The sequence below is a fragment of the Populus trichocarpa genome, chromosome 4, assembly GCF_000002775.5.
Source record: "Populus trichocarpa isolate Nisqually-1 chromosome 4, P.trichocarpa_v4.1, whole genome shotgun sequence".
In the NCBI taxonomy this organism is placed as follows: domain Eukaryota; kingdom Viridiplantae; phylum Streptophyta; class Magnoliopsida; order Malpighiales; family Salicaceae; genus Populus; species Populus trichocarpa.
The window spans coordinates 4,402,145-4,415,873 of NC_037288.2; the positions used below are offsets into that span (position 1 = coordinate 4,402,145).

The window sequence follows — 13,729 nt, forward strand, 5'->3', positions numbered from 1 at the left end:
TCCTCTCCAAAAATGTCTTTTAAAAAATCCAAACTCACTGGAATTTGATCGTTCCCTTGCTGAATGGGTTCACTAGTAGGCAGGTGCATGCCAACAGCGAAATGGAAAGCCTATCTGGCCCAATCTTGATTGGGCATGATTAGACTGATAGGCATAATGGGTCAATCTTCAAACCATCGGACTGTTATTGTGCATGATGATGGCGTTTGCAACAGATAGAATTATTATCATCCAAAGTTTCTTTATAATTTGCACAAATTGAAATATTTTTTTTATCTTGAATAATCAGAATTTAGATCAAGTTGCAACAGGTAAAATTTGGGATGGCAGCCGAAATTACATCAGTTAAGATTATAGTTAAGTGGATTTATTAACGAAAACTTAAAAGCTATGGAAAAATGAGTGTGCACCAAGACAGTTTACTTGGATTGGAATATTATTTTTTTCTTCTTTTTTATGGTTTTTTATTTTTTTCTTTGATCATTAAATTTCTTTTTATTGATTTTTTCCATTTTGCTTTAATTTAGTTTTTTTATGAGATTATGAGAATGCCAGAAAAATCTCATCATGGGGTTGATGTTTCATTTTATATTAAAAAAACTTGATTTTATTAAATACGAAAAAAAATTCATTACAAAGTTGAGGATTAAAATTCATAAAGAGGCAAGCAAATAAGGTCTTTTCTTTGCCGGTACTGTTAAAAGAAATTTGCCTTTATATTTTTTTTTCTTATTTTTTTATGTTTTAGTTTGAAACCCTTACATTTTGGTTCAAAATATAATTTTGTATATACTTTTGTCCATGTGAGTGTGAGATGAGTGATAGTCATCGCAAAACAATAAAAAAAAATAAAGTGATCTATGAAATCTTAGTCTCCTCTTCTTTTATATTGGTATTATTTTTTATTTAATTTGGATTGTTTAACATAGTATCAAAGCATGGTTTTATAGAATGAGACTTAATATTAAACACAACTTTCACAGATCTAATTCTTCAGAGTGATATTTGTTCAATTTCTATAAATCTGGTATTTCATCTTCTCTTCAGTTTCAACAATTTGGTGTTTCGTCTTTCTTTCAGTTTCTGCAATTTGGTATTTATGTTCTATTTCTGCAAATTTGATAGATATTTGTTCAGTTTCTACGATATTTGTTTAGTTTCTACAATTTGGTATTTTATTTTTCGTTTTTTTTGCGTTCTGGTTTTCTATGTTTGTTGATTATGGCTACTGAAAAAGATGATTCGCGTTAGTCTGTGAGTGTGAGGTTGGATGGCAAGAACTATTCGTATTGGAGTTATGTAATGAGAAATTTTTTTAAGGGTAAAAAGATATGGTAATATATTAGTGGAACTTATATGATACCTAGGATATTAATGAAGGGTATGCTGCTTTGATAGATGCATGGGAAGCAAAGCAAAGCTAGATAGTTTGAAATAAAGGACTTGGGTTATCTTTGATATTTTCTAGGTATTGATGTAGCTTACTCATCCAAAGATTACCTTCTTTCTTAGTCGAAATATGTTGTACATGTTCTTAAGCGGACTAGACTTACTGATAATAAAACTGTAGATATTCTCATTGAGGTTAACATAAGATATTCTTCTTCTGATGGTTTACATTTGTCAGATCCTACTTTATACTGTAATATTGTTAGGAGCTTTATATATTTCACTATTACTCATTCAGATATTGCATATGTTATTCATGTTGTTAGTTAGTTTGTTGCTTCTCCTATTACCGTTCATAGGGTAATAGTTCTTCGTATTTTATGATATCTTTAGGGTACAGTCTTTCAGAGTTTTTTACTTCCATTTAGCTCTTCCCTAGAGCTGCGTGCATACTTAGATGCTAATCATGACAATAATCTCACAGATCATAAGTCTGTTACTAGTTTATGTATCTTTTTAGGTGATTTTCTTATATTTTGGAAGAGTAAGAAACAATCTATTGTTTCTCAATCTTCAACCGAAGCAGAATATTATGTTATGACATCTATTACCAAAGAAATTGTTTGGTTATGTTGGTTATTTGTGGATATGAGAGTCTTTCTTTCTCATCTTACTCCTATGTATTGTGCCAACTAGAGTTCTATTCAAACTGCTCACAACTTAGTCTTTTATGAACGAACTAAGCACATTGAGATCAATTGTTATCTTACTCGTCATCATCTCAAGTATGACATCATTATTTTGCTTTTTGTTTCTTCTTCTTTGCAGATTGCAGATTTCTTTACCAAGTCGCATTTCATTTCATGTTTTCACTTTCTAGTTGGCAAACTCTCGATGCTTATAGCTGCCGCATCATGAATTTGAAGGGAGATGTTAAGAAATATATTTATTCTGTTTTATTTATTAAGGGTATAATAACATTTTTAGTTTAACTTCAGAATAAAGTGATCAATAAAACCCTAGCCTCTTCTTCTTTTATATTCGTATTATTTTTTGTTTAATTTGGATTGTTTAACATAGTATTAAAGCATGGTTTTATGGAACAAGGCTTAATCTCAAACACAGTTTTCACAAATCTAATTTTTTAGAGTGATATTTGTTCAGTTTCTGCAAATCTAGTATTTCATCTTCCCTTCAGTTTCAGTAATTTGGTATTTTGTTTTCTCTTCAGTTTTTGCAATTTGATATTTGTGTTCTGTTTCTGCAAATTTGATAGATATGTTTTTAGTTTCTGCAATATTTGTTCAGTTTCGGTATTTTGTTTTTCGTTTTTTTTGCATTCTGAATTTTTTTGTTTGTTGATTATGACTACTAAAAAAGATGATTTGTTTTAATCTATGAGTGTGAGGTTGGATGTAAATAACTAATTTTTTTGGAGTTATATAATAATTTTTTATGAAGATATATTAATAAAACTTGTGTAATATCTAAAAATACTAATAAAAAGTATGTTGCTATAATAGATACAGGAAAATCGAACAATACTAATATCGTTGATTGAATTAACAAGTATTCTCTAAATGTCAAGTCACAACAAATAAGCCACCGACAGGCTATTGAGTGATTGTTAGATATTATTGTACGGAGACAATTCTGACTCCTGCAAGAATCCCCCCCCTCCTATCAAGACATTTGCACTCAATTTTCAACTTTTGCTGCTTCAAAATAATTACGCATCCAGATGAACAAGAAAAACCAGCTTGTTTAAAAGAAATGTCAATAAAATGGTGATCGTTTGACGATTAAGGTCATTTTTGTTTATGCGATGAAAAAATATTTTTATGTTTTTATATGAATGTGTATATTCAATTTCATTTTATGGGGCTCTGGCAGAACAAAATAAATTAAAGTCTCTAGTCCTTGAAAAAAAAAAAAAAAAGAATTAAGCTAGCGGTTACTTGTCTCCGATATTAAAAAACAATCTCAATCTAAAAATTTAAATTGTTAAGTGAAGTCTCAGTATTTATAATATTTTCTAATATCAAATAAGATTCTTTTGAGTTCAAGTCTAGAAAAACAAAATGAAAGCATGCCCTACAATAACACTGCTAATTGCGAATTAATTACGAGTGTAATTAATAAATACATAATTTTTTTTTAAAAAAAGTAATAAATATTATATCTTAAAATATTTTTTATTTAGAAATATATTAAAATAATATTTTTTTAAAATTTATTTTTATATCAGCAAATTAAAATGATTTAAAAATATAAAAAATAATTAATTTTAAACCTAAAAATATTTCAAATTTTAAACAAATAATATTTTAACCACGCTGGAAAACATCCATAAAATTCGTGCCTAAAAGTTTACAATACGTGGGATTGTAGTAAAGAGCACTAATTTGTTTTTCCTTTTTTAAAAAAGAAGAAAGAAAAGAAAAGAATTAGAGAGCACATTCAAGGAGCATAATATTCTAACACAACGCAGCCTCCATCTTTTACGTGCCTAAATGTTTTTAAAGGTGAGAAAATTTTTTTTTTTTTTTAAATAATTTTTTAATTTTAAATTAATTAATTTTTGATTTTTTTAAATTATTTTAATATGTTAATATTAAAAGTGAATTTTAAAAAATAAAAAAATAATTTTAATATATTTTAAAAAATAATTTTTACCGCTGTAAATCTACGCCCATCCACACGTCTTTAAAGCTGGTGACATCCAATCCAATCCAAGTGGAAATCCAAAACGTAAGAGTTAAAAACGAGACAGCAGTCAACAATCACCATCTCTGATTTTTCTTTCTTTTTATTTTCAATTATTGTCCTTTTTGTAGTAAAACTAGCAGCAAAAACAAGAATTAAGAAACCAAAACCCGCCATGTAATAATAGACCCTAGTTTTTCATGTTCCCCAGATCTTGTTGCTAGTGGATGTCTCACTATTCTCTCAAGCTTCCTCCTTCTCATCTTGGCCTTGCCATTTGCCCATAGCTTTCAAAACCAATACCAGAAGAACCAGCACTTCATTTTACACTAAAACCCCACCTGTCAAAACCTATATAATCACACACACAACCCTCCAAAACCAACCAAACACTATCAACTCTTTCGTTGCCCTCTTAAAGCTTCAAACCCTCACTTCATATTTTTGCATTACTTTTGTTTTATCGTGGAATTAATCTGCAAACCAACTTGGCTCAATGGCACACCCCAGCTCAGCTCTAGCTCCAGCTCCTGTTCCTGGCCATACCTTCAGTGGAACTTTGGGGCATCATTTAGCTCGGCGGCTAGTAGAGATCGGCGTGAGTGATGTGTTCTCTGTTCCCGGAGACTTCAACTTGACACTTTTAGACCATTTGATAGATGAACCAGAGCTGAACTTGATCGGCTGCTGTAACGAGCTGAACGCTGGCTATGCTGCTGATGGTTATGCACGTGCCAAAGGTGTCGGGGCATGTGTGGTGACTTTTACTGTAGGTGGGCTTAGTGTGCTTAATGCGATCGCTGGTGCTTATAGTGAGAATTTGCCTATTATCTGTATTGTTGGTGGGCCCAATTCCAATGATTATGGAACGAACAGGATTCTGCATCACACTACTGGGTTGCCTGATTTTACACAGGAGCTCAGGTGCTTTCAGACGGTCACTTGCGTTCAAGTAAGTTAATAATAAATCAATGCTATATATGCAAAGTTATTATCACGTGAAGCAATTCTGTTCGTCCATAATAATACTCATTGATCTGTGTTAGAAAAATGTATTTGAGGAAAATCATGGATCCTTTTTATGTTTTACGTAATGATTTTGGTGCACAAGGAACTTCAGTATATGTTGTGTGTTATATCTCATAATGGGGTAATGGTGGTGGTAATGTGTGACAGGCAGTGGTGACCAACTTGGACGATGCACATGAGCAGATTGACACGGCAATCTCTACTGCTCTGAAGGAAAGTAAACCAGCTTATATTAGTATAAGCTGTAATTTGTCTGGAATCCCTCATCCAACTTTCTCTAGGGAACCTGTGCCATTCTTTCTGGCACCCAAGTAAGTCTTTTCTCTCATTTTTCTAGTCTCCTTGTTTAGAATAGGGAGTATATAGTTTGTTTGTTTTTCATGAATCATGAACTTGATGCAATTTGATTAGTTTAATTGAAAGGGGAGCTCAATCATAGGTTTAATATTTATGACTTTTTGATACTTTGTCAATTTGTAAGTAAGATAATGGTAGATTAGAAGCAATGTGAATAATGGTGATTGGAATGAACTAATATATAGATAGCTCTGACGATCATGAGCAGATAGAAGAAATTGTCCATAAAATGCTTGCAGAAAAAAGTAAACAGAGTTTTTTTTTTCCTCTTAGAAGAAAAAGGAAAGGAATAAGGTTGTACAAGAACATGAGCAAGACCCTGCGCTGCTATAATATGCTGACATACGAAAGTGAAACGAAGTTAACAAATGGATTTTGTTTAGGGGTAAAATTGAAGCAGAGTTAAGCAGATACAATGTCTGTGTTTTAGAGGAGAAGTTTTTGGTTAGTAGTTAATTATAGCGTTAAATATGATCGTTGAAGTTCGTTTCTCTCAAAGTGGAAAAATAGGAAAAGGGAAAAAAGAAAGAAAGAACTGACACATTATTAGATTTTGTATGTTGTAGTAATTACTAATTAGGCTTGGTGGCCAGTTTTATTGATAGACAAGGACAAATTATAGCTCAAGAGATTGTGTTTTGACTTGTTTAAAAATCATTACTTGTATGAAATACTAGTTATAGAGATATTGAAGCAGCTATACTTTGCTTTTCATGCAGGGTTAGCAACTATTTAGGATTAGAAGCAGCTGTTGAAGCAACTGCCGAATTTCTGAATAAAGCTGTGAAGCCTGTCATTATTGGCGGACCCAAGCTTAGAGTAGCAAAGGCCCAGAAGGCCTTTATAGAATTAGCAGATGCCAGTGGATATCCCATAGCTGTCATGCCTTCTGGGAAAGGGCTAGTGCCAGAGCACCACCCTCACTTCATAGGGACATATTGGGGTGCTGTGAGCACCAGCTTCTGTGCGGAGATAGTAGAGTCTGCTGATGCCTATGTTTTTGTTGGTCCCATCTTCAATGATTATAGCTCTGTTGGATATTCTTTGCTGATCAAGAAGGAGAAATCAATCATAGTGCAGCCTAATCGAGTGACTATTGGCAATGGCCTTTCGCTTGGATGGGTTTTTATGGCTGACTTCTTAAGTGCTTTGGCCAAAAAACTGAAGAAAAACAGCACAGCTTTGGAAAATTACAGACGCATCTTTGTCCCTCCTGGCACGCCTTTGATGCGTGAGAAAGATGAGCCTCTTAGGGTCAATGTACTCTTCAAGCACATTCAGGTAAGGCTAAAAAAGAATGACGTGATGCAATATTTCTAACTGGATTATGTCAGAGGCCTAAACAATTCCTTTGTTTATTAACAGATATGCTTCTTATGAATATTAAAAGTCTAAATGTATATCTTGCATGTTTGTCCTGGCTTCTTTCCTTTATGTCCCTTTTCATTTAAGAAGGGGAAAAAAATGCTTGTAAAGGTCGTTTGCGCATCCACTGTCATTTCGCCATCCATGTAATCGCATGGGGTTAGCCACCATGATAACATGGATTGCTAGGTCTCTTAAATGAGTTTTGATTGAAGATTCTGAACAGTAAATACTTAGGATCGGCATTCTTGTTTATTCCTACTTAATTATTGTTTACTTCCAATTGTTGTAACAAAATTGAACATTCAACAGAACATGTTAGGGGGAGATTCTGCTGTAATTTCTGAAACCGGAGACTCATGGTTTAACTGTCAGAAACTCTGCCTCCCTGAGAACTGTGGGTAAGTTGGAGTCTTTAATAAGAGGAATTTAAGCTCCTCTATGATTTAAGTTTAAACAGGTTGGTAGCTGTTCATTAACAATTTTATGCAGGTATGAATTTCAGATGCAGTATGGATCAATTGGCTGGTCAGTTGGTGCAACTCTTGGTTATGCTCAGGCAGCTAGAGATAAGCGCGTGATTGCCTGTATAGGTGATGGGAGTTTCCAGGTGAGTGATACCATTTGAAATACATACACTTCAGTATCTCATCTGCAATGATTGGAAACTCTTCACCATCATGTGGCGTTAAGGAAATACATACAAAAGGGAAGAAAAGGAAAAAGAAAATCTACTCTGTTTGAGTGCCAAAACTTCTGTCACTTGTAAACCAGTATTCAATCATGGGTATATAAAAAATTGTCACTGGTTATAAAGATAGCGTAAGGGAAATTGAAATAGGTTGCAGTTTGTTATTTATTGCTATAACCTAAAGAAAATGTTTCAAATCCTGATCGTGGTCTAGTCATGATTATAACTTCTCTATGCTAATTTACTGGTTCATTTTGATGTATGCAAAATTTGGAAGTTGTACCATATGGTTAACAGTTTTCTCCTTGCTCAGGTAACAGCTCAGGATATTTCAACTATGATCCGATGTGGGCAAAGGACTATCATATTCCTCATCAACAATGGAGGTTATACGATTGAAGTAGAGATTCATGATGGTCCTTACAATGTAATCAAGAACTGGGACTACACTGGCCTTGTTAATGCCATCCACAATGGCGAAGGCAAATGCTGGACAGCAAAGGTTAGCATAAATAGATTTGAGATATTCGTTTTTCCCCTCAAATCGTTTTTACTTCTGCTCCAAATTCAGACTGTTCCCCTTCACTTATTTTTAATGTGCTTTTAGCAAAATTTTCCCTTCGGCTGTTCCCATAGTCCCATCGTTTCTCAACTGCAGCATTGAGTAATTTCTATCGACTCCTTGAGTTGTAGCTCTCTAACCACAAGAAAGAACAAGTGATCCTATACCATAAACTTCTTTGAATTGCAAACCTCATAGAACAGGGTGGCAATAAATACATTCAACAAACTAAAAGACAAATTTATGAAGCTAATTCGCAAGTAATGACTGAGATTGATTTCTTCAAGATAAGCTGATGGATTATGCTGTGAAATACAGGTGCGCACGGAGGATGAATTGACAGCAGCAATAGCGACAGCAACAGGAGAACAAAAGGATTCTCTCTGTTTCATTGAGATTTTCGTGCACAAGGATGACACTAGCAAAGAGCTGCTGGAGTGGGGATCTCGAGTTTCAGCCGCAAACAGCAGACCTCCAAACCCCCAGTAATTGAGCTAATGCTATAACATTTCTGCGATTCGTAAATAGGAGGAATTGAAGCCACAGAAACACGAGCCTAGACATCACTTTCTATATTATAACTAGAAATAAGAGGAAAGATGGGATTCCTTTCTTTGTATGAAATTGTTACTAGTCCTGTCACTGCTTTCAGCTTCCAATTCTAACCCATCCGTAATGAAGTTTAAACTCTATAGCACTCTGTCAATTTTAGAAAGGAGTTGGATATGTGATGTGAATTAATTTAGTTGTCTTGTCGATGAGGTTGTTTATATATGTATGGCAAAGTGCAATATAGAGTTGATATCAGTTTTATGATTAGCTTCTGCAATTCAGTTTTTATGTTCTGGTCTATTTACAGAGCTCATAGAACCTCTCCAGATTCTGTTCCATCAATTAAATACTAACTCATCTTTCTCAAGACCATAAGTACCGATACAACCCCCCTCAACACTGGAGATAGATACACAAGGATTATATGCTGATGCACTCAGCTCCCTGATGTTTTGAGAGCTCCAAGTTACACTTTATAGGTACGTTGACATAAAAATTCGGCCAGCTCAATTGCTTATCATAACTTCATTGTTAGAAATAAGAACATGCATGCCTTGTAGCAAGAAAATAAGAGATGAGACAGAAGCGTGCATCCTTCGGCATAGGATCTCTCTCCTCCACCCCTTTTCTGCTTTCTTTGTGCCTCGTAATGCTAAGAACATTATTAGTTTGGTTCTATATAGAAAGGTTTTGATTGTTCTAGAGCCATTGGGAGGAAATACAAATGAATGAGGTGGATACAACTGCATTTTACAAAGAAGATTATAATATTTGGTAATGAAACAGTGTTGCCGTTTATGGGGAGGAGGTTATTGTAGTGCCAATTCATCCCACGATGGTGCTCCAACCTGTAGTGATTGTATTTTTCACTTTGGATTTAATGGACTTTCAGACAATTCGTGTGCAGCTTGTTAAGACCTTGGACCATGATGCTTGGTATTTGAATTGAGTTCGCCGCCCTATTCCGCTATTCTTTCTTAGTTTCTTGGCCATTTTCTTATTACCCATCCGGAAGCAGACTCCAAAGATTTGGTAACTTGTTTTTATTTAAACAAAATTTGGAAAATTGGTTGCACCCGTGGAGACAATATCAAAAGCTGACACGAACTTTATTCGCGGGCATGAGGGAAAATGTTTGCATTAGCTGACGTGCTCAAGCTCATGCTCTATAGCATACAGAGTGGCAGCGACCTCTCCAACCGAAACCACAAATTTAAAAACTTTTGCTTTTAGAGATTCCTCACTGTGAACTAGTCTTCTCTTCTACCACTCTCTTTCTGTTCCATTCCTTCTCTTTTTGCAAAATGAAGGCTGCAGTGTTAAGATCTTCTCGGGCAGCATTAAGGCCATGCACATGCAGGCACCTTGTTGGCCGATCATACTCATCAACAGAGTCTAGCCCAGAAAGCAAAGTGGCAATACTTGGTGCAGCAGGTGGCATAGGGCAGCCGTTGGCTTTGCTTATGAAGTTAAACCCACTAATCTCATCCCTCTCCCTCTATGACATAGCCAACACTCCTGGAGTTGCTGCTGATGTTAGCCACATCAATTCTCGTGCTCAGGTCCATAACTCTTGCTAGCTATATGCTTATATATCATCGAGTTTATTGGCCAAATTCAACTAATGGGTCTGTTTCAAGTCTTCATGTTGCACAACCAGGGAAAACAAATGCAAAGTATTAGATTCAAGGTTTCCTCCCATTTTTATTTGTCAATTCTTTTGTTTCTTTGGAAATTAAAAAATCCCATGTTGCTTCGACCATTCATTTTGCCTTTACAGTAGCCGTGTCCTACACTAGACACTTGGACATAGGTATGGAAAACAATCAAAATACATGAAAAAATGAAAGAGGTTCTTAAAAGAATAGCTGCGTCCAACATAAGTATGCATGTCGGACACGCACCTATGTCGGATATGTATCCCGAGTCCGAGCAACATAGAGAACATCTGTGAAGTGAATCAACTCAGTTACATTCCTCAATGGTTTATTTTCTTTTGCCTTCCTTTCATTTTTGCTTTTGGCTTGCGGGGTGGTTTGTTGTTGTCTTGTCAGGTTGCGGGGTATGCTGGGGAAGAACAACTAGGGGAAGCATTAGACGGATCAGATATCGTGATTATTCCAGCAGGTGTTCCAAGAAAACCCGGAATGACTCGTGATGATCTCTTCAAAATCAATGCAGGAATTGTCAAATCTTTATGCACAGCCATCGCAAAATACTGCCCTAATGTGAGCTCTTTTTCTGGGATATAAATGTTCAAGAAATGAGAATTCGTTCTCTTATTTCCTCTGTCTTGCTGGATATGTTGATTGTTGATAATTTTGATTTCATTGATGGGATTAGGCTCTGGTTAATATGATAAGCAATCCAGTGAATTCTACTGTCCCGATAGCTGCTGAAGTTTTCAAGAAGGCAGGGACATTTGACGAGAGGAAGCTGTTTGGTGTGACAACGCTTGATGTAGTCAGAGCTAAAACTTTCTATGCTGGGAAGGTTAAAGTTCCCGTGGCTGGTAATCTATTTTCTTGCTTTAGGTTGCTTTCATGCTTCTGTACACCTTTTAAGGAAATGTATGCCTGAGTTTTCTATTGCGTCTTCCTGTTGCAGAGGTTAATGTGCCAGTAGTTGGTGGGCATGCTGGCATAACCATCCTCCCTCTTTTCTCTCAGGTCTATCCCGCATCCTTCTTCTGCTTCCATTTCAAGTGATTTATAAAAATAAAATCTCTGAGATACTACTAATGTTACTAGCTTGAATCTTTGGGGTGTTGAATTATGCCAACAGGCCGCTCCCAAATCCAGTAATTTATCAGATGATGACATAAAGGCTCTCACAAAGCGAACACAGGATGGAGGAACTGAGGTTGTGGAAGCGAAGGCTGGAAAGGGATCAGCAACACTTTCCATGGCGTAATGTCCTGATACCTCTCTATCAATCTTGTCAGATAAAAAAACAGAAAAATTTGCTACCATTTACTAAATGGCTATTCTGATAAACAACTTTGATTCCTGTTGTAGCTACGCTGGAGCTGTCTTTGCTGATGCTTGCTTAAAGGGGCTCAATGGAGTTCCAGATATTGTTGAATGCTCCTTTGTGCAATCAAGCATCACTGATTTGCCTTTCTTTGCCTCTAAGGTGAGTCAATGATCAGAAGCTAGGCACCAGCTTCACATCACAAGCTGGGCTTGATATGGATAAATCTCTAAGCTGATTTCTTCCGCAATGCTGCAGGTAAGGCTAGGAAAGAATGGCGTGGAGGAAGTCTTTGGATTGGGTCCTCTTTCAGACTATGAACAACAGGGTCTTGAAAGCCTCAAGCCGGAGCTTAAAGCTTCTATAGAGAAGGGAGTTGAGTTTGCCAACCAAAATTAATTGGACAAGTTATGCAAGATTTTGGAATCATATTTTGGAACAGTATAGTCACTGTTTTCCCAGCATATCAGCTAATATAATTGCAAGACAAACCTAAATTATAAAGAAATCCAATAAAGGTGTCTGTAGCTTGGTAAGTATTGGCATCGTCCTTGCTATAATCTAGCTGTTCAAACATTTGTGATTCGTGGAGGTTATCTTTCCATCCTATGCTTCTGACCATTGAGGTATTAAACAATGTTTATTTTGTATTTATAATTTTTTATTAAGTGAGAGTAATTTTTATTTTATAAAATATAATTTATAAATATATCTTGTTAATTTTTAAGTATATTTTTATTAAATAGAGATTTTAAGCTATTGTCCAGGTCGTGTATATACTCTATTGGGGCCATGGCAAACGATTCCAATGACCCTTAATAATAATTTATTAATTTAATATAAGATTTAACAATTATTAATAGTTTTGTTTCTGAATAATAATTTTACCAAACTCATCACATAAAAAGATATTCATTAACATGATATCTGGATTATACCTCAACTTATTTTTTAGACCCTGAAATAAGTTAACAATATAATGGTGGAGCAAACAAAATTTGTAATGCCTTCAATAGTATAAGAGATAATAATAGCTGATTTAATCTAAGATTTAATAATTATTAATAATTTTTTTTTTTGAATAAGCAGTGTCATCTATAATGATAACAATTTTACCAAAGTCATCACATATCAAGTATTATCTAAGGGGTGTTTAATATTGTTATTTATTTTGTTTTTAAGTGTATTTTAAAAGTTCTTTTAATTTGAAAAAATATTTAATTAATTTTTTTAATTTTATAATAGTTTTGATAGACGATGTAAAAAATAAAAAATTATTTTAATTTATTTTTTAACAAAAAAATTATTTTAAAAAACATATTCCATTACAATATCAAGAATCCTCAAGAGTTAATTGAATTTAATTATTACCAGATTTGATAGAGATAAAAGAACAAATTTAATATGGTTTGACTAGTATAATATAGGTGCAAGTGAGAGGTAATCTAACTTGGCCCTCATTTAGTTTTTGAACTTTTTTTTTATGGAGTTATATATTTTTTTTAATTTACAAAAAAATCGAAATGCTTTATTGTCTTTATATGCCACATCGTTTCAATTAGAGGGACCCAAGTAAGAATGGCTGCATGTGAAGAATCATATTTGTGCCTTATAAAAGGCTGGTTAGTGGTCATCGATCGAAAATGATGGCATTTAAAAAAAAACATAAAGTGATCACTTTGGTCAATAAAGCTGACAATTTAAATTTAGTGCTTGTCACGTTTGAACTAAGAAACAAGAAAAAATCAATTGTTGTCGACTTTAATTATTAATTTAGACGTGATTTGTTTTTTTTCTTTTGTCTTAAGGAACCAAATTATTAACATTTTCAGTTTGTATTGAGCCTTTGAGCTAATGTGAAGTTTTTTAAATCTTTTTAGAACTTGTTTGTAACGTGATTAGCGTTGTATTTTTAAAATTTGCATTTTTAAAAAAAATTAATTTTTTTATATTTTTAAACCTTTTTAATATACTGATATAAAAAAATAAAAAAATTATTTAGATAGATTTTCAAATTAAAAACACTTTAAAAAATAACAAATAATATAATATTAAACACGCTCTTTGTAGACGAGTGAATCCTCTCTCAACTTGATAGGTGAGTT

At 34.1% G+C, this 13,729-nt stretch overlaps 2 protein-coding genes across 4 annotated transcripts; both read left to right on the forward strand.

The window, feature by feature from the left end:
* Window positions 1–4,272: 4,272 nt before the first annotated feature.
* Window positions 4,273–8,918, forward strand: LOC7476349 (pyruvate decarboxylase 1). The gene is made up of 7 exons (XM_002305719.4): window positions 4,273–5,047; window positions 5,272–5,435; window positions 6,201–6,762; window positions 7,159–7,247; window positions 7,339–7,456; window positions 7,851–8,039; window positions 8,418–8,918. The coding sequence occupies exons 1-7, from the start codon at window positions 4,592–4,594 to the stop codon at window positions 8,586–8,588; spliced, it is 1,749 nt and encodes a 582-aa protein (XP_002305755.3). The 5' UTR covers window positions 4,273–4,591; the 3' UTR covers window positions 8,589–8,918.
* An 868-nt stretch (window positions 8,919–9,786) lies between these two features.
* LOC112326012 (malate dehydrogenase, mitochondrial) lies at window positions 9,787–12,352 on the forward strand. 3 transcript variants are annotated; one of them, XM_024593214.2, is made up of 7 exons: window positions 9,803–10,213; window positions 10,706–10,879; window positions 10,995–11,163; window positions 11,259–11,320; window positions 11,436–11,560; window positions 11,669–11,786; window positions 11,883–12,352. In XM_024593214.2, the coding sequence occupies exons 1-7, from the start codon at window positions 9,956–9,958 to the stop codon at window positions 12,021–12,023; spliced, it is 1,047 nt and encodes a 348-aa protein (XP_024448982.2). In that variant the 5' UTR covers window positions 9,803–9,955; the 3' UTR covers window positions 12,024–12,352. The 3 variants fall into 3 exon arrangements, with proteins under 3 accessions (XP_052308484.1, XP_024448982.2, XP_024448983.2); XM_024593215.2 differs by having other exon boundaries at window positions 10,070–10,341; window positions 10,432–10,879; XM_052452524.1 differs by lacking the exon at window positions 10,706–10,879 and having other exon boundaries at window positions 9,787–10,213.
* The last annotated feature ends 1,377 nt before the right edge of the window (window positions 12,353–13,729 follow it).

Excerpts from the sequence above, each read along its gene's own strand:
- LOC7476349 (XM_002305719.4), top strand. The coding sequence starts at position 4,592 with ATGGCACACCCCAGCTCAGCTCTAGCTCCAGCTCCTGTTCCTGGCCAT. Across the intron at positions 5,048-5,271 it reads AGACGGTCACTTGCGTTCAA|GCAGTGGTGACCAACTTGGA; the intron begins GTAAGTTAATAA and ends AATGTGTGACAG. Across the intron at positions 5,436-6,200 it reads CCATTCTTTCTGGCACCCAA|GGTTAGCAACTATTTAGGAT; the intron begins GTAAGTCTTTTC and ends CTTTTCATGCAG.
- LOC112326012 (XM_024593214.2), top strand. The coding sequence starts at position 9,956 with ATGAAGGCTGCAGTGTTAAGATCTTCTCGGGCAGCATTAAGGCCATGC. Across the intron at positions 10,214-10,705 it reads ACATCAATTCTCGTGCTCAG|GTTGCGGGGTATGCTGGGGA; the intron begins GTCCATAACTCT and ends TTGTCTTGTCAG. Across the intron at positions 11,561-11,668 it reads TCAGCAACACTTTCCATGGC|CTACGCTGGAGCTGTCTTTG; the intron begins GTAATGTCCTGA and ends TTCCTGTTGTAG.